This window comes from Erpetoichthys calabaricus, chromosome 15, assembly GCF_900747795.2.
Source record: "Erpetoichthys calabaricus chromosome 15, fErpCal1.3, whole genome shotgun sequence".
NCBI classification, from domain to species: Eukaryota; Metazoa; Chordata; class Cladistia; order Polypteriformes; family Polypteridae; genus Erpetoichthys; species Erpetoichthys calabaricus.
In genome coordinates this window covers 73,415,394-73,435,404 of record NC_041408.2, presented here as the reverse complement: position 1 = coordinate 73,435,404, position 20,011 = coordinate 73,415,394, and the positions used below count along the sequence as shown (strand labels likewise).

At 32.8% G+C, this 20,011-nt stretch overlaps 1 protein-coding gene across 37 annotated transcripts in view; it reads right to left on the bottom strand.

Moving 5' to 3' along the window:
- Positions 1-20,011, bottom strand: part of rims1b (regulating synaptic membrane exocytosis 1b) — a 459,598-nt gene that overhangs the window by 84,878 nt on the left and 354,709 nt on the right. For 8 of the 37 annotated variants that reach the window (XM_051919562.1, XM_051919565.1, XM_051919563.1 and 5 more), the window contains 8 exons: positions 18,065-18,154; positions 15,918-16,004; positions 13,947-14,021; positions 11,441-11,512; positions 6,462-6,577; positions 1,791-1,906; positions 704-864; positions 4-156 (listed from right to left, as the gene is read on the bottom strand). In XM_051919562.1, coding sequence (XP_051775522.1) covers positions 4-156; positions 704-864; positions 1,791-1,906; positions 6,462-6,577; positions 11,441-11,512; positions 13,947-14,021; positions 15,918-16,004; positions 18,065-18,154 — 870 coding nt within the window. Of the gene's footprint in view, positions 1-3; positions 157-703; positions 865-1,790; positions 1,907-6,461; positions 6,578-7,533; positions 7,781-11,440; positions 11,513-13,946; positions 14,022-15,917; positions 16,005-18,064; positions 18,155-20,011 lie in introns of those variants that run through there. The other 29 variants (XM_051919564.1, XM_051919577.1, XM_051919581.1 and 26 more) reach the window with 15 other exon arrangements.

Sequence of the window (20,011 nt, the reverse complement as noted above, 5' to 3'; positions counted from 1 at the left end):
TACCTCAAATCACCAGCAACTGAATGCCGCCTCTTCCTCAGATCTTCTGGGATGTTTTTTTCCCTCGCATGCTTCTCCTGGCCCTTGTCATTTAATTCCCACGATATCCTTCTCTCTCTTTTCTCCTCACCTTTGTAGCTTTCTAAGGATTTTGACCTTTTCACAGCATGCCATGCAGTTTTCAATTAAAGCAATTCAAATGGAAAATAAATAATGAACAATAAATAAATCCCTAACATAAATCACTCAAACACATTTAACAGAAAAAAAAGGTAACAAAGATTGAAAATGATGAGAAAATAATATTCATGAATTAAATTTTAAGTACTCTGTAATTTAGTTTTAATGGTTTAGATGGTTAAATTGTTCATAAACTTCAAGAGTGGCAACTCAAACCTTAAGGTATCACTGCTGCATCGTTATAAGCAAAATGAATAGCCTGAAACTCACTAAGAGTGCAAGTTTCATACAGATATACAGATATTGTAAATCAGGACCATGATTTTAAATTTTATTATAAAACACCATTTCATATTTTGAATGCCAAGGCTCATTAAATGAAATCCCAGTAATTACATTATTCATAGTTCAACATATTTTATCATATAAATTTAACTCTGAAATATACTTTTAGGAACCTTAATATTGACACGTAGTGATAGATAAAGCAGCAAATCCTGTAATAGGCATGTAGTCCTCTTACCTGATTCTGCCCTGTGGACGTTCGGATTGTACTGACATGTAGCTGGTGCTACTTAGGCGAGAGGCACTGCTGGTACGAGAAATGGCCGACACATCACTAATGTCGCTGTCTGATGATTTTGTAGATACATTGTCACAGCTTCTGTGCTTATCTTTATATAACTAGTAAACAAATAAAATTATATCATTACAATACAGAAATAAGAATGCTCATCAAAAAATACATGAATAGAAACATCTAATATGCTTTACTTTCAGATATAAAGTAAAAATTACTTGAAAGATAATATTTGCAAGGGTGTTTGCTGAAAAAAGTGAGAAATTAAACTGGGAATTTTATTATTTCAAGGGGAAAAAGAAATAGAGGTCAAAGCAAAATGGAAAACATGAAACAGCCCTATTTATTACTTGACATAAGTGAAATGTAATGTAAAGAAAGTTTAAAAGGCAACAGCTCAAAAAGAGCTGATCAATCCATTAACCTTAAATAATCAATCTAGATCTGGTATTTAAAACAGGGCTAGATTTTCTCTTCACAGTGGATATTTTTAAGCATTCCTTCTTCCAGCTTTTTTCACATTTTTCTAAAAACTTCATTGACTTAATTTTTCGCATATAATTTAGCCTATATTATTTTCAAACTCAATTCAGATTCTTGTGGTATCAGTGGCTATCCCAGCATCATTAGGTAAATGTCTGGAACAAATCCTAGTCAGGGTTCCACATGATTGTAGGGCCCACTCAGACAGCTACCTAAACTCACACAGGACCAATTTAGAATTGCTAATTAACCTATTATATGTAATTGGATGGCACAAAGAAATTAAAATGTCATTTAACTCATTTAAATATGGCACAGAAGAAATATAGTACATCAGACATTAGAGTGATAGATGATTTTATAGTTAAAATATGGATTCAATAATTAATTTACAAATCTAAAAGTCACAAAAAGTTAGAGTGTACCACAAATATAATTTCCTAGTAATATCACTGCAAATCTATTAATATTCAAAAGAACTAAAGCACTTTCTATTATAGAATGTCCTTAACACTTCAGTAATCCCAATGGAATAAATTAACTCTACCTCACGTTTCATCTTGACCTCGTGTTCCAGTTCTTGACTTGAGCTAGACATTGTGGATGATTTGTAAGCATGAACCTTCATTTTCATCTGTCTTGCTCTTTCTTCCACTGCAAGAGCTGAAATGTATATACATCATAACAAAAAATTACATTTTGTTCACAAGCTAATGCATTATTAAAAAGTAATTTGCATTAGACTACTTTTTAAATTTACTTTAAATTTCATTTAAAGTTAGTAAAGTTGGATATGCTACAATGAAAAGTACTTTTGTTAGATTATGCACTGTGACAGTTTCTGGCATTAATACAATAATTAAAATTATTTTACACAGGAGGAATACAATCATCACTTTAGAACTGCAAGCACTACATTAAAAAGCTAGCTGCTTTGCTCAAATGGACAGTGATGACCTGTAAATGCACACTTTGGGACTGTTCTACACAGAGTAATGGTATTGTTATCTACATTTATGCACATCTGCTTTAATTTTTATTTAACTATATCATCTTAGTTTAGAATCACCAGACAGATTACAACCTAACAAAAAAGGGAAGTGGAGACTGTACAGATAAAGCACCCAAGATTGATGCTTTTATGCAGGGCTGTTCATGACCAGAATAGATAGTCAATCATTTGTAACCAACATTAGAAGGTCTGCAACCCCAGGTGGCTTTTGTATATAAAGAAAGGCTTGAGAGACACAGAGAGTGACAAGTGAGGCCCAACAGCTAAATTTAAACAAGCTGCCTGGCATGAAACATTGTTTGACACTGATATTTCCTTTGCTACTAAACTTAGTTAGCTTTCTGACTTTAAAGCAAAGGTACATTTTTATTTAGGACTATACATTCTGCCTTTACTATCCATTTATATTTTCTATTATACATTCTTTTGCTGGCATTAATCTTTTTTTAATAAGTACTACTTTACTATGGAGGAATATTTTGGACATAATTAATTAAATAAATGCACAAATTTACTGTGAAATGTGAGCAAAAATAAATGTGTCATGAAACGTATGCATAAATAAATAAACGTGTCACGAAATGTTTTTTGAATCCTATTTATTTTTGTCCGTAATATTTCTCCAAATGCATCAAGAAAAACTGTCACTTTCTCTTGTCAAAGAGAAGACATTTACCAGTTTTATGGTATTAAGCACCTCCATTTAACCCTAACCCAACTGCAATTGTACTTCTTTATGCTTCTTTAGAAGGCCTAATGCAACCCAGTTCAGGACTAAGCTAGTGAGTTTCATCGATATTATAGTCTAAAGGGGCTGCCAATATTGTAATTTTCTTCTGATAAATCTTCAGTTTCTCTCTGCAATATGTGATTACTTCAGCAGAATTAATTTCATTGGCAGCAGTAAACATTTTTTTAATTAATTCTTGTGCTATCTCATTTACTTCCATCTCCCATTCTGACGTATTGAATTAGACATGAGCAATCTACAGAAGACGATTCACCAATCAAAATGCAGTATGCGTTAGAGCTCACCCTCTCAACTTTGACGAGTGAAAGTGACAGTTTTATTTCAAGCCGTATTTCTTGATGCATTTGGAGGAATATTATGGACAAATTTAAATACATAAGCAACAAAAAATATATTTTGTGACACATTTATTTATTTATGCTCACATTTCATGACATTTATTTATACTTACATTTAATGACACAAATTTATTTTTGTTCACATTCCAGAGAACTTTTATTTATTTGGACATTTATTTATTTTGTCAAAAATATTCCTCCAGATTTTGCTGTTGCATTTCTTACATGTCTTGAGTGAATGAAATAATAAAGCACAGTAAATACAGGCCATCTGGTGTGGGGAGTTTGCCTCTTTCTTTCCCACAGGGTTAGACTGAGGGAGACATCCAAAAAGAGGACAGCACAGTGGAAGTAATGCATTATTAGTTGGTATGTGGCATTAACTGAGGTGCATCAGTCTTCATGTGTCTAGGTTATTCTTGGGGACTAAGGCATGTTAGCCTTTAGGTTGAGGTTAAATTTGGGGACACCTGTGCATTGTCCACACCAAAGCTAGTGAGTCCCTATGTGAAGTATTGAGGAGTGATATACTATGCATAACTCATAATCAATACTTATGTGGATAGAGTTTGTGTGCGTGTCTTTCTGTCTGTGTGTTCAATTTACAGTGCCAGACTAGACTAACCCAAAAAACGAATTTGGTAAGTGCCACTCACCCCATGATAATAAAACAATTAATGCTGATACTAGTCATTTCCGTAGTGTGACAAATGTGTCTCATGACCATTTCAATGCTTCTTAAGCACGGCTTACAGGTTGCTTCAACTTTCAGTCAGTTTTGACAATCAAAACAAAAGGAGAGAGAGCAATGCTGCTTCTTTATATACACAGTGGGGTCAAACATGGCTCTGCAAATAAGGTAATACATCCTGACTAAATTTTGTTAATGTCCTAGAAAAATATACTCCCCAAAGTTTTTATCTGTGCACAGAAGCAAAAATCCAGTAACACATTCCTAGGAAAAAGCCCTTAGATTCAGTTCTATAGGTTGATTATGTTTATTTCACCTTTGAAATTTCTCAGTTTTTAATTAAGCTCTTTGACTTCTGTAGGAGATTAGATAACTTTTAAGTATTGATACATCGATGTGCAGCTCAACGATGCTACTGTACAGCATTCTAGTTGTTACTGTGATGTTGTATTACAGTGTGGTTGCATTCAACCCAAGGTAGCCATTTGACAATTTTTCCTGTTGTCAGCCTAGTACTACTAGATCAGGTTCCAGCTCTCACTCATTATGAATTAGACTAAAATATTTGCTAAACTAGATTGATATAATGCATCAATGTTCATAGAGTATTAAAAAAAAAATACTGAATAATCAAACACCTACAGTACTCAGACTGTTACTGAAGCCTGCTTTACAATTACACAGATTTTTCCCAGAAAATAGAAATACGTTTTTAAAAAAAATCATGGAAAACAATTGCTTAACTACTGTAGAAAATGTCACATATAAATTACTAAGGAATTCTTGCAGGATTAAGAACAGCAGATGTTTTTCTCAGAGCACAAAATGAACCTTAGCCCTGCTGGGAGTAACAGAAAACAAACACTTTAAGGAGTCACTGACAAGATTACACACCACATTCATTATAACATTTTGTAAAATAATACTGAACCTTATTGGCAGGTAACACGACTGCAAGTCAATTTGTCACAGCATTACAGTCAAAGATATAACAGCAGCAAAGAAAATCTACTGTACAATATACAATATATGACATCATCACAACAATGCATACAACAGCAGCAAACAATTCTGTAGTGCACAAAAGCACAATAAACACGTAACACAAAATGACTATGTATGTAAATACAATAATGCCCCATAGAAAAAAAGTCTTTCAAAGAAAACCATTTAAGTTGGACAGATGTGTTTGAAAATCAGGGGATACAAATGTGAATCAAAAGTTGTGATTTAAAAATTGCATGCAATAGGAAATAATCCATCTATATGCCCTATGGTTCTTGTTCTGGATGACTGGTAATTTTTGTGATGGATATAACTGAAATATATGGTTCCATGGCAAAAGGTTGCCTTTAATTATATTGCTTGCTTGGTTCCTGACCATAGGTGTTATCACACACGCATGCTTGGAGAGCAGAAAATGGGCTCAACGACGCGTGATAACACAAAGAAAGTGGGTTTTGTACAGGGCAATAATCTCTCTCTCTCGTTCAACAGAAAAACAGAAGAATAAAATGCACAGTTTGAAGACTGGCAGACGATTCCACACACACAATAACAAAGCCTTTACTTCTGACCTCACCTGATGACTGCACTTCCGGCCTCAACGTTCCACATCATTTACGCTCAACCCTCTTCCCAGCATTCCCTCTGTATTCAATTTCCTTCCAGCTTCACTATAAAAAATCCTCTCACTCACTGAAATGTTGTCCTCTGTATGATTCTTTTTGAATATATCATCCAGGAAAGGCTACTTTGGACCTTACACTACACAGGGCTAACACCCCAAACCTTTATGAGTGTGTTGTCTCAACTTCTTACTTCACAATGTATATTCAGTGCATCCTGAATGACAATCAGTTTGGACTACAATCCCTTCAGTTGTATGAGCAGCAAGTTGCAGATTATGTTTTGAATGAAGAGCCGCATTGCTACATTAGGTCATTATGGAGGAAGTGAAGATGGTTTCGGTGACGGCTCTATAAAACTGGACAAGTGCTTATTGGGGTAGGTTATACATATTCTGTTTGCAGAAAAAAAATAACATTAGCTGTTGAGCTTTTTTGAATACTTAAACTTTCATCTCTGCTCAGTGTAGAGCTAAGCTTTATAACTAGAATCTAAATGCTAAAACATTTAGTGGAGAGACATTTATCACCATTTTCAACTGATCTGCTGGCATGGAAAGCAAAATAATGGGGGTCAAGAACATTAAGATATTCAAATGCCAGACCAGAGCTAAAGGTCTGGAATTATTAAGACAGGAAACTTTTTTCTTTTTTTTTTTTTACTTATTGCACATTAGGATAATCATGGGTACTTTGAAACAATCAAGATCTCTATATTTAACCAAGGACTGGTCTGAAAATATGACTTTGTAGTTGAAACCTTTGATACAAGTGATCTTAATCACAGTTATACAATACCTTGTTCAATGCTGCTGCTCTTAATAGGGACCTGTGGAAGTTGTCTTCCCCTGCGGCCTGAAGCAGGAGTTCCTGTTGGAGGGGACTGAGTGGGGCTGCCATGCTGATGTGCTCTACTGTAGTGAAAAAAAGTGAAAGAATGAAAAGCATAAATCTTTAATTTGAACATTACATTAATCAGTTAAACAAATATGCATGTAACCTCACTAAATTTCAAACACCATGGATCAAAATTATTTGTTTGAAAACTATATGTTAACTAAGTTTTAACTGTTTTGCACAATGTCTATACACATGTTCTATGTGGTTGCAGGAACAAATAACTTGCTTCACAGGGGATAAGTTTGTTAGTAAGTTAAACGATCTGTCGGGCTATCTATGTATTGATCCAAAGACTTGAAAAGCATTACAAATTAATATATTGTAATGCTACATTAGGATGACTCTGCTTTTAAACATTCTTACGTACACACTGACAGGAAAACAGCTCAATCAATTAGGTAGTGGGGAAAGTCTTCCATGCCTTTCTTTTTAACTATAAAAATAAAAGTTTATTAGCTGTGCTCAGTGTAAACTGTGCTACAGCCTTTTTTTAATTCTAATTTTTCTTTTACAATTGTATCATTCTTTTTCTAAATGATTTAATAATTATGTTGCAACACTTTATTTTTTAAGCTTTATTTTTTCAAGCTAATACTTTTACTAGAAGTGATTGTTGTGTAAAATGTTCAAATAGTTATTGCAGGAAAGGCTCTGCAAGTTAATTCTGGTGAATGTTGTTTATTCTGTTTCACAAAACAGCTGTTAAAAAGCTATTATATCAAAGTTATTAACTACAGAAACAATGATCAAAGGATAAGGAACAAAGGACCATTGCACACACACGTTTCCATTAATTCTAATGATAAAATGGATGTATCATTAGTAGGAAACTGTGAAAAACTGGGAAGCAATACATTGTAACGAAAGGTGGTAGCACCAGACTCAAAAAGGTATGTACTCCACATTGAGATTCCACAACACCAGCACAAGGGAGGCCGAACAAGAACTCTTTCAATACATGGTATACCACCTGTTCCGCTGAGGAGAGGCTGGTGCTGACCCTCCTGGAATTATCTGCCGGACAGAGTATAATGGTCTGATACTAGCACGCTCACTTGATCGGGAGCGAACTTGATTCCTTTGTTTAATGCTAAGGTGATCAGCTTTCCTCAGGCTTGGAGGAAGCACCCTTCTAGTAGAAGATGGCATCTCTCTAGATACAGGTTTAGAAAAGATTGCCAGTCATTTAATTTTTTCTATAATACCTTAAGTACATAATACAATATAATCACTAATTGAGCAAAAAAGGTCCATACTGAATAACATAGGAGAAGAATAAATGATGTAATAGTGACAGTTTCATAGACTATGCTTTACTATGTCTCAGTGTATCATTCTATCAGAAATGGTTTTCAAAGACAGGATCTATTAAACAATTATCGATCAAACTCAAATAAACCCTGTTCTTGCAGGCAAACTACATCTGAATGTTTCCTTCTAACTGCAGCCTTAAATCACAGTTTTTTAGAATTTCATTTGTTGATCCATTCATTCACACATTTTTAAGCAAAACAATGTTTTATGGACTGAAACAGATGCTCTTTAAATTGTGGCCGAGTGTATGAACCCTTTAATTGAAAGTTTTCAGTATTTTAGCAATACCTGTAAATTTAAAACAGTTTATAGGCCAAACTTCCAGAAAAAGATGCTTAACTGTATTCCATCGACTATTCTAACTGACTATTGTAAAGTTTCTTAAGATATGCATTACAATAAACCTCTCAGTAAACTAAAGTTAAAAATACACCGAGATAGCTATCTTTGAAATACTGGTCACATACAGAAATTCCCATGCAAATAAAATAAAAATAAATGAAAAAAATGCTAATATATTTATTACATGATTACATTAATTTGGTTGCCTTTAAAGCTGAGACTCCTGGTAATACATAAATATGATTATTATATGATTAAACTAATTTAACAGTAATTTTTATTATACTGATAGTTCCAAAATATGTACAAACAGATAGAATTCATAGAAGGAAAATGTACCCCAGTAATAAAATAAGAATAACTGAGGGTAGTAAAAAGAAAGGTCAGATTAATTTTACATGATAAATTTCAATAACATGAATTGTCATGGTGATACAGTTGTCAATATCTTCAGAATTTGAATTACCAGGCACCTTCGTTGTAGAGTGTGGACATACTAAGTGTTTCTTCATGGGTTTTTCTGTGCATAAGTAGTTTTTGCTCTGATATCCCAAACAAGTGTGAGGTAAGTACTTTGGAGACTCTAAATCTGAGTGCCTTACAATGGACATATACCCCATCCAAGGTCTGGCTAATGTCCTGTGGCCAGTGTTGATGGGGTAGGATCCAACTTCGGTAACACTTACTTGAACTTTGAAAACAGATCAATTAGAGATTTGTTTCCAAAATAAGCAATATGAAATAATGTCATATGTTATAATGTTGTAAGCTCAGCTTTTCTATCCCTACCATTGGATTATCAATTTCCTGAAAAACAGGAAACAGCAGATGAAACTGGGGAAACTCACTTCTAGCTTCTGTACACTCACCAGTGAAGCCTCCCAGGTATTTGTGCTCTTCCCACTGTACTTGCTCCTGTAAACTAATGTCTGTACATTTAAAGAACCCTATGTCAAACACCTCAAACATGTGGATAACACAATCATTACTGGACTCATCAGGAAGGGTGACGAGTCCGTATACAGAAGGGAGGTTGAGCAGCTGGCTCTTTGGTGTGGTCAGAATAATTTGGAGCTGACGACACTCACAACTGTGGGGATGACAGTGGACTTCAGGAGAGGCCCTCCATATTGTTGTGGAAACCTTTATGTTTCTGTGCTCTACAATCATCATCGTAAAAGAGTGGATGTAATACCTGCGACAGCTGAGGGAGTTCAATCTACCACAAGAGCTGCTGATTCAGTTCTATACAGCAATGAAGTCTGTTCTTAGCTCATCCTTTACAATGTGGTTTGGATCAGCAAATAAACAAGACGATAACAGGTGACAACGAACAGTCAGGAAATGCCAAAAAGATCACTGGTACTAGTCTTCCCACCTTACAGGACATGTACTTTTCCAGAGTTATGAACTAGGCAGGGAAAATCATCACCAACTCCCCACATCCAAGCTATAGCCTCTATGAACTTCTTTCATCTGCCAGGCATTACAGGCTAAACTACGCCACAACAAAGAGATGAATGACCAGTTTCTTTCCAGAGGCCATCAAGCTCACAAATGGTTAATTCAGCTGCACTTGCTCAGTTTTGACAGCCCCCTACTCCCAATCAATGTCTAGCAATAGTCTTAGATATAGCTAATGTTTAATTCATTATTTCAGTATTTCTTGCATTGCCTTGCACTTTGTATGCAATTATTTACATTCATTGTCTTGTATTTATCTCACTTATATACTTGACAAGTGTGTATGTATGTCTGTCTGTCATGTAGCTATACTTGAAATGCCATCAAAACAAATCACAGTCTAATTATTTTGTATGCAAACAAACATACTTGGCCAGTAAATGGGATTATGATTCTAATATGAAAAATAAAATGATAGTGTGAAAGATTCACTGTATCACTGTGTAATGCAAGACTGTACTTGTATGAATGATCACCAACATGCATTTTTAAAGTTGCATTAAGTGAAAAAATGTTACATATTCTCATGTAGTTTTATTCAGTCCTGTTAGGTTTTAAATAAACCTTTAAAAAATGAATATTTTTTTCAAACACAAACACTAAAACTTAAGCAAAATAAACAGCCATCAAACAAACTTCAACAAAAATAAACTGCAAATGATCGAAGGTGCTAGTGTGACCAGACACTTGCCTACCTCCCTCCCAAAAAGTAAAAGTCAGAAGCAACTAATAAGCCAAAATATAGGAAAACACCTGGAGGAATGATGCTGGTCTTACCAAAATTTGATTATATTATTTTTAATGATGATAAATGTTTTTTAAAAAATTCCGAAGTATCACAAATGTCATTATTGAAAACAAAGGTACCACAATCAATGTCTTACTATAGAACTGTTCAAAATATGGCACCTGAAAATAGTAAAATGATAAAATAAGATGTTTTAAGTAATGCACCCTGTAAAAGGAAGAAAGCAGTATCATTTAAGATATGTGGCAAGCTCTAGATGAAAACACACACACTGCTATGGTCAGTAATAAAGAATACCTAGAGAAATAAAAAGAAATGTGAAAAAAGTTCAAAGTTGAAATCCAAATCATAGAAGTCAGAAAAGTATTGTACAGTGCCATAAAACAATATACCATTCTCTTAACAGCTATCATAATTTGCACTTCTTTCACAGGATCTCAGATAAAGTATGAATTTTACAGTAATGTGTCATTTTGTTTAAATATCTTCAGGTAGTTGATATTCCTCTAAGTGTAGAAATTATAAGACAAATATACTAACTGGCTCCTGCTGCAGAGCATAAGGTAGTGGCATTATAAGTTAGTAGAGACACTACAGATTACTCGAGTTACAGTTAATCAGTAACATCTTCAAGAAGACCATGAGCATCAGACACAACTGTAATCCAATCATCTGTAATTCTAATCACTAAAAAAAATAAACTTAAAACCAGTTTATAATTTAGTACACTGCTGTCTCTTTGCAGAGGGCCTGATCAGATTAAGAGTATCCAAAAAAATATGACAATAGCCCTAGGAAAAACAAAAAATGAATAAAAGCATTGGTTAATGAGTTCCATGGAAAATAGAAACTGGTGAAATAAAATATAAGACATAGTATTTCAGCTACATACAGTAACCCTGTACAGCACACTGCAAATAGAAAAAGAATGCCCACCATGCTGGTTACAGACAGCATCTTCCTCGCACCTCCAAAGCAAACAAAATACATGGTTTGTCAGTTCTCCTACCTTTCATTGTCTGTTGCAGTGTACTTTTTACTCTGTTTTTGGATGTTACATCTTTCCAGTGTTCTTGACTGCCTGAAACATGTGAAATGGGAAACAGGGAGTGGGTGGAAAAGTAAATATGACAAATGAGGGAATGACATGTCAAAGCTCTTATGTAGAATGAGAAATGAAGAACAAAGAGATAATAATAGAAGTAATGAGGGAAGTTACAAATATCATGCATGAAACCTTTCTTTGAAGAAACATTGCTGAAAATGAAATGTTTTACTGAAATGTTTGTAAAATTATTCCATATAATGTAATGCTAAGAACATGTTTAATAAAATAACCCTTTTCTAGTAATATTTATGACTAATGTTTAGATTTTTAAATATTGTAAAAGTAGCAAAAAAGTAATCTCACGATGTACTAAACACAGCACTTATAACTTACATAAATGGCACAACAGTAATCTCATGATGTACTAAATGTAGTATTTAAGCTTACATAAATGGCAAATATTTCCAAGAAAGACAATCTCAGTTTCAAATAAATTCTGATAAATTTGAAAGAAAAACTAAAAACCCAAATGTGTCAAATGTATTAAAAAATGAGTTTTCTTCTTACAAGTGCTGATTCTTTTGTTGAAATTTATGTTGTTAGAATAGTTAACCTTTTAATGTGTTACTAATGGAAAGAACTAACGTAGTTAAAAGAAGCTAGATTATGCTTGAGACATGAAATGTATCGAGCTAGTCTTTATTAAGCATGTACTAGTTGGTGACAAAGCTGCCTGTAAATGTCTTAGCTTCTAAAGAAATTATATACATATTTGTGTACAAAACAGACTTGCAGATGAGCATATTAGGGTGGAAGAAGAAAAGCCTACCAGAAACAAATGAAATATGAGTATTGTCTCTTTTTTTTGTCTGTGATTACTTTTCTGTGTTTGTGGCTAGTGGCTTGCTGCAGTTTTTTTAAGGAAACCAAATTACTGTGTAATTGCTGTCTCTAATCAGAAAGTGACATATATTTAACACTCATCTTTAAAAAATGATTTCTTACATTATCTGGTACAGTATATTTGTTCTAACACTAAGTATATACACATACCATAAACAATTATCTTTACAATGTAAATTGCATATATTTGAGAACCATATACAACATATTATAACAAATACTTTGACTGGTAAAATTATAAGTAAATAAAACACCCAGGTCTCAGTCCTTCAGGTAAACTGGTGTCTGACAGCAAAATTGGGAAGAAAATCAAGTTATATCTTATTTGTTATGAATTTATTAAGTAGCTCTAAGATATAAAAATAAAATACACAGTGCTTTAAAGCAATTCTTAACAATTCTTAACTGAAACTTCCTTGTATGATGATGTTGTGCTTAAAGACAGATTACCTTTTAATAGTTTAATCCAACAATTGTAATAAGCCTGTTTAACCCTATAATTTTTGAGTATTTAAGAAATGTGTTCAAGCTATAATAACATGCATAGCCTGAAATAATGCTGGTGAAGTACATGTATATAGCATTTCATGAAGACTTTGAATAACTAATACAGTATTTTAGTAAGATATAGTATTCTGGAAATACATTATTATTTCTAACTGCAGAATTAATTAATTTAGAAACTGCAAAATAATACAACGGAATAAATTAATTTAGAATCTCTAAAATAATAGAACAATGATTATGTTATAATGAATAGAATTTTGACATAAAGGTGTGTTGATACAATAAATTCCTTAATATGTAAAAGTATTCCTTATTATGTATATATCCTATTTATCTAAAAATATGACCACTTAACTTTAACCATGGCATTTATTTCTACAGGGTATGTATTGTTTTTCTATGCCCCTCAGAGGAGCTATTCCCTGCATGTGACAACACATGATCACAGAGGCACATAAATCTCTCCACCACTCCAAAGTGGAGCAGCAAGCTTTTGCAGGCAGTCCGGCTTTAAGCAGTGTAAACAGGAAAACTCTCTGTAAGGAAACTCTCTGTATAATACTATCAAAAAAACATGCATAAAGTTATGCAATAGATAAAAAAACTTAGATAAAAAATTCTTTCAATGTGTACTATAGTATATATTTGAATACATATATGTATAGCACATATACATAAGATTATGCAGATGTCTGCATTTTTTTTTTTTAATTCAAAAGTGCACATTTTTTGGGTTTGGGGCACCTTTTCATCAGCTCTTTTACATGTTAGTTCTGATAAAAACTTTAAACTGGTGTACTGTAATACAGGTAAAAAAAAAGTCAATTTAAATTTGTATCTTGATACTTTCGTCTTCATTTTAGTTTTTCATAAAAGTTGTTTTTGAGTATGAGAAGTAATTTTTTTTTAGACTTTCTGCATTTACAAAATAATAAAATAAAATCTCAAACCGTAAAAGACGTTTTTGTTAAGAATAGCTTTGATTGCAAGGGAACTTAGTAATTCTGTTTTATTTGTGATAATTTTATTTTCGCTTTCTGGTTAGATATAAAAGTACCTCTGAGCTGCTCTGGGTTTAGCACTAAGATGATTTACAGTCTCCTGTTTTGGAACAACAGGCTCCACCGTCCAGCTTGTCCACAAAAAAGGTGAAACATGGATGTGAATTGGGATAAGAGTAAAAATAACAAAAAAAAAAAAAGACATGACAGTTACATACAATGAAAAATGGTATGTATATCAATAGCAGCAGGTTAATTTTCTTTACTTCAGCCAACCAGAAAAAAATGACTACTAGGAATAAAAACTTTAAAAGCTTTAATTAACTGTGTCATCTTACATTTTACTGAAAAGATTAGGAATAATACATTAAATGAGAACTGCCTGGTGTATTCAAATAGTATTCTGTTGTGAAGTACTTTGGGTACACTGTATTAATCACGAGAGGAAATTGTCTTTTCACATGACCTTTGGAGTAGTCAATCTCTTTTAACATTAATAACATACCACTGCATGCAGTCTATTTATTTTAAAAGCAATTTATTTCAGACTTTGTCCTTGTCTTTGGGGAAGTGTACAGAAAGATGAATACATTTTGAATAGTAGAACAGAAAACGTAGCCACCAGTAAAAGATTTTGAAAGTAATGCAATTTTTTTCTGTAATCTGGAAAAATTCTAATTAGCTAATAAAAGATGAAAATTTATAATGAAGCTTGTATAATGAAAGTTGTTCACCCCACTGAATTAAAGCTGAAAGTCTGCACTTTAACTGTATCTGAGTTGTTTCATTTAAAATTCACTGTGGTAATGTACAGAACCAAAATTAGAAAAAAGGTGTTTCTGTCCAAATATTTATGGACCTAACTGTGTGTGTGTGTGTGTGTGTATGTATATATATATATATATATATATATATATATATATATAGAGAGAGAGAGAGAGAGAGAGAGAGAGTGTAATACTGTTCCAGAGAAAGTTACCTGTTGTAGAAATTTTGCCAAAACATTAATTCAATGTGAATAGAATATATCAATCTGAATTTTGTAGACTTATTGATTACAAAGTACAAAACTTGTTACATACAAAGAAAAAGTTAAAATTTCATTACCATGATTTAAAACTAAATTTTTATAGTTGAATGCACTATTAAATTTTCTTCTTTTTTTGTTAATTATTAAGAAAAAGCAACATAGTTTTAAAATAATATTCACAAACTAAAGCAGCAGCCTGTGAGGTCTGAATGATAAAGTATACTTTTAGCATACAATTAAGGGAAAAAATAGATATTAATCTAAACTGCTTTTATTTTTTTGACTGTCCTTGTGTTGTTAAAATGAGTTGTTATTTGCAGTAATTTTAAAATCCTTTTTATTGTCATTGCTTTACTGAACTGAGCCCCTGGTACCAAATCAAAAACCCATTAAAATAAAGTATGTACATTGCATTTACCAAGCAAACCATCAAAATGCATATCCTTATTTTCCCCATCAAAAAGTAGTCTTGTGAATGAGAAATGCTGCAAACACTTGTATAAACATCAAAACATTGTTTAGATTATACATTATTTATAAAAGAAAGTTTTTCATGATGATATAGTTCTTTAGATGTTATATTAAACTTTAGGCTAGACCTGCTGCATTATTAAGATACATGGTTACCAAACAGCATGGCTGAATTACTGAACACTGAAAAAATTATATTAAAAAAGGCTTTCAAAAATTGAAATACATGTTAATAGATGTGTTTGCATTATTATTTTATCATAACAATTTGAAGATTCTTTACAATCGTAAAACCCCTATGGTAAAAGTGCTTAGTAAATCAAGGCCATGTGCTGTCAGTACAAAACACTAAGACAGACAGACAAATGACACCTAGATGAGATGGCAAAACAACAGATTCTTATGCCGCATGATTAAAAAAAAAAATCCAGGATTATGTCTAATGTAAATGAGAAAGTTTACTTCCTGATAGAAACAGAGAATGCCCTGCCACGCTCCTTAAGTTACAAGAGATCTTGACGAATACCTGTCATCTTCTGGGGAAGCATGCTGGATATAAATCCTGGGGCTAGTAGGCCGTCTCCTATCCAGTGATTGAGAACATCTATTCCTGCTTGCCCCATGAATGAGACAAGAAAGACAGAATCAGTTAAACCAAAATTCTAAAACAAAAATTAGATGGGGCTTAAGATAAGGAAATCTGTTAGAGAATGCATTTTCTAAAAATCCTTAAAGATATATCATATAATTTAAATACATTAACTGGTTAAAATCCCTAAAATTTTACTGTTTAAGGAAAGAGATTTACCAAAATAAAATTAAATATTAACTAAAAAACATCTGCATAAAAATTGCAAAATATTTTAGTTATGCTTATACCCTGTACTTTTTTTATTTCCTCGCAGGTGTTAATCTTGATATTTACAGCATATAGCACACGGTCAATCCCATCAAACATATAACAACAAATACAGAAAATGCATAATAGACATCTTGCTATATTTGACGTTTTTCCTAATTTAGGATTTTTATTTTTATTTGACTAAAACTTGAAAATTTTTGTTGTTTATTCCTCCAGCTGTGCTTGTGTTGTGTTTTCTAGGCTACATGATAATGAAATACTCAGCTCCAATTAAAACATACAATTAGTTTGATAACAAAACAGACCGTTAAAAAAACTCCTTTCCTTTTGATAAAAAATTAAAAATAATAGAATATACTTTAGTACAAGATATTAGTTATGGTTATAATTTATCTCTGTTTTTTAGCATTCCAGGCCACTGAAGTTTCAGTAGACCATTTATGATATTTTAACTAAAAGCGGAAAGCCTCAATAGAATACTACTATTAACACAAAACATTTAAATTAGCAGTGTAAAGACAGTAACTGCTCCATAAGAATCAAAAACGTTCATCATCCCTCTCACCTGAACATTCTTTCAAATGGTCAATCCCATATTTAGTAATGGGATTTACAATGAATTGTACACAAGGTGGAGATACATGCATTGAATGACTGATTTGAAAAATTGAAAGACAAATGACTGAGTGAAAAAATGTCAACAATATAGTAAAATTCCTATATATTAAAATAAAATTCTGGTATTCATAATGTTTAATAGGAAAATGTTTACATGTGGATATTATTGAGTAAATGAATGTGTACTGAGGCTCAAGAGAGGAAGGTCCAATCTGCAAAATAAGGCTTCTTCATTAGAAAGCAAAGTTGTCGCCTGGGTCACACAATCAGCTCCTTAATTCTACTTCATAACTGAATACAACTTCACCTCAAAATGGGACTGACACGATTTGCTAAATGAACTGATTTTTCACTGTATTTCTGTGAAAACCTTTGCTTTCATCTGTTGCTGAAGTCATTATTGTTCACTCAAACGCTGTGTAATCTCAACTGTATTAAAATGCAGACAAGTTCCTAACTAATAAGACAATCTGCTTAAGTGATAAGTTCAAAATAACTCATACCTGTATCAAAATTCCCCTTTAAATATATTTATTTTAAACAAGAGCAAAAAAACTACTATCCTTAATTTAAATTCATTAGACTTACAGTTATATCCACTACAATGAAACAAGACTCACAAAACATGTTACATAACAAAAAGGATAAATATTGACTGTTCTAAATAATTAAATCAATATTATTATCCTATTTACATAAGTACTTCATATCTAAAATTGTTCACCTTAGAATAACCAATGAGATATTCAGGATGTACATAAAACGTACTAAAATTATTATTTACAATGTATTGAGCAGAAAGATATATTTGTCAATATATCGTGAACATTAATTTCAATTAAATTATTTTCTTCTGCCTCATTTAACTTAAAACTAGTGTAACCTACAGTTTCTAGATAATGTTTTTGAGTAATAAAGCATTGGCAGACTAAAACATGAGCTTTTTCAACATTAAACGTTTATTCAAGAGATTTGTGAAGATGAATTAACTACATTCTGAGATCTAAAATGTTCAGTGTTGGAAAAATCCATAACCAAAGTGAAGCACTCTATAGAAGCTAAAATAATTAAGCACACAGAAGCCGATTTACTAGAAAATAAAAACGGCTAGAACTACTGTCAACTGTTCAAATAAGCAAATAATAAAAGCACCAGTAAAGAAAAAATAGATTGAAAAGTCTTTTTCTGTATACCTTTCTCGTTCTGGTGAATGGAAACTAGTATCTGGTCTCAAACAGTTGGTACTAGCACTTCTAACCCTGTCAAGAGAAGGCTGTAGATCACTAGTGCCAGTGTCCAACGGTAGTAGAGAAAAGAGAAAGAAAAAAAAAGGAATAACATGTTAGATTGAAAATCATAAACCATGTAATTATAACAAATGACAGAAACTTAAAAAGTGAAATGAGTCAATGCACAACTAAAATTTTTTCTAAAAAAACATGTTATGAATACAGACTCATTGTGAAACTGGGCCAAATATCCCTGTAATAAACTAAAGCATTTTGCATGACTATTCACTAAAGTAATTTTACCTTTTTGTTGCTCTAAAGTGCTATATTATTTGGTCATTATTGTGATGCTTATTGTTTGCCACATTTAGTAGCAATTTGGTCCAATATTAGATATAAAAATGCAGTAAAATCATCTTTCACAAGCCACACAATTGGAATATTTCAAGTTACAGTGACTGCATTGCTGCCAAAAAGACACCTGCTGGTATCTGATATATGGTCACTAATGCAGATAGCTATATGACAGAGTCACTAACGCTGTTAATTATACAACTGGAAATAACACTATGGTGCTTACTCATTTTGCTTAATGACATAAACAAAATATCAACACATTCATTGCCTCAGGTTTTCTAGTGTTTTCATTTAACAATGAATTTTTATTGAGATTTTTTTTTTTTTTACCTGAAAGTTATTATTGTATACAGTACAAAAACATAATTTAGACAAAGGAAAATGGATGAAATATTAATACAAAAGAACTTGAGACAAGCCATATAATCTGTCAGCTCTACTTTTCTACATGTAATGGTCATTTAATTACACAATACACGTTTTGATTTAAAAGGTAAACAGTTTATAGTAAAACAATTAAATTTCAATATATTGGGAGCATGTGCTGATGGTGCGTCACCACATGATGAACCACCTGGATTGGGACCCAAGTGTAGCGGGTGATACCTCAGCACTGGCAGGGTCAAATATGTGGCTGACAGAGTAATAATATTAATATTAAAATTGAACATTTTTGGTTTGCAACTTGGCATCGTCTGTCCAATATATAGAACGATAAACTCTGTACACCTTCTGAATACCTTACTATACTACCTAACTTCCTACCAAGTGTTACTTTGATGGGAAAAATATTGCAAGGCAGGACAGATATGACCAGGATGGAAGGAAACATGTTAAATGCATAGTATATATTGTTAAACATTTCAGGTATTAACAGGAGGTTAAGCAATTATTATTTATCATGATGAATTACAAAAGGCAAAAGCCTGCAAAAGGGACACAGGCACATTGTTAGTTTTAGTAGATTTACCCCACCCCTGATTATATGGATATCAGATCGAAGAGTCTACGGGTAAGCCAAGAAGCCAGAGTTCAGTGGCTTAAGTCCCAGAAACCTGCCCCTAATGATGCCAGTGATTTAACTTGTCAGTTGTTGTTGCAGAGTGTCACATAATTAAGATAATTCTCTTATGGTTTGAAGAGCATTTTGGTGTGTAGTGGTTAGTACTTGTGCCCCATATACCTATTGTACAGGGTCTGCTTTCTGTACCTGGTCATTTTCCAGTTGGAGTTTGCACATTTTAATAAAATCTCTAAGGGTTTTCCTACAGGTATTCTGGTCTTCCTCTCATATCCGAGAAGATGTGCATGTCTGTGTGTGTGTTTCATTAACTGGTGACTGGCCCCATGCAAATGTAGTTGTGTGCACGAATAGGCTTTGTGATTGACCGCCATCTTGCCCAGTGTAGTTTCTTGCCTTGCACCCACTGAGGCTGGGTTAGGCTTCTGTTTCATGTGACACTGACTTTGATTATGCTGCTTTGAGAATGATATTTTAAGTTTTGAAATGTAAAGAGTATTCAATTAAAATAAAACTCTCATTGCAAAGGTCAA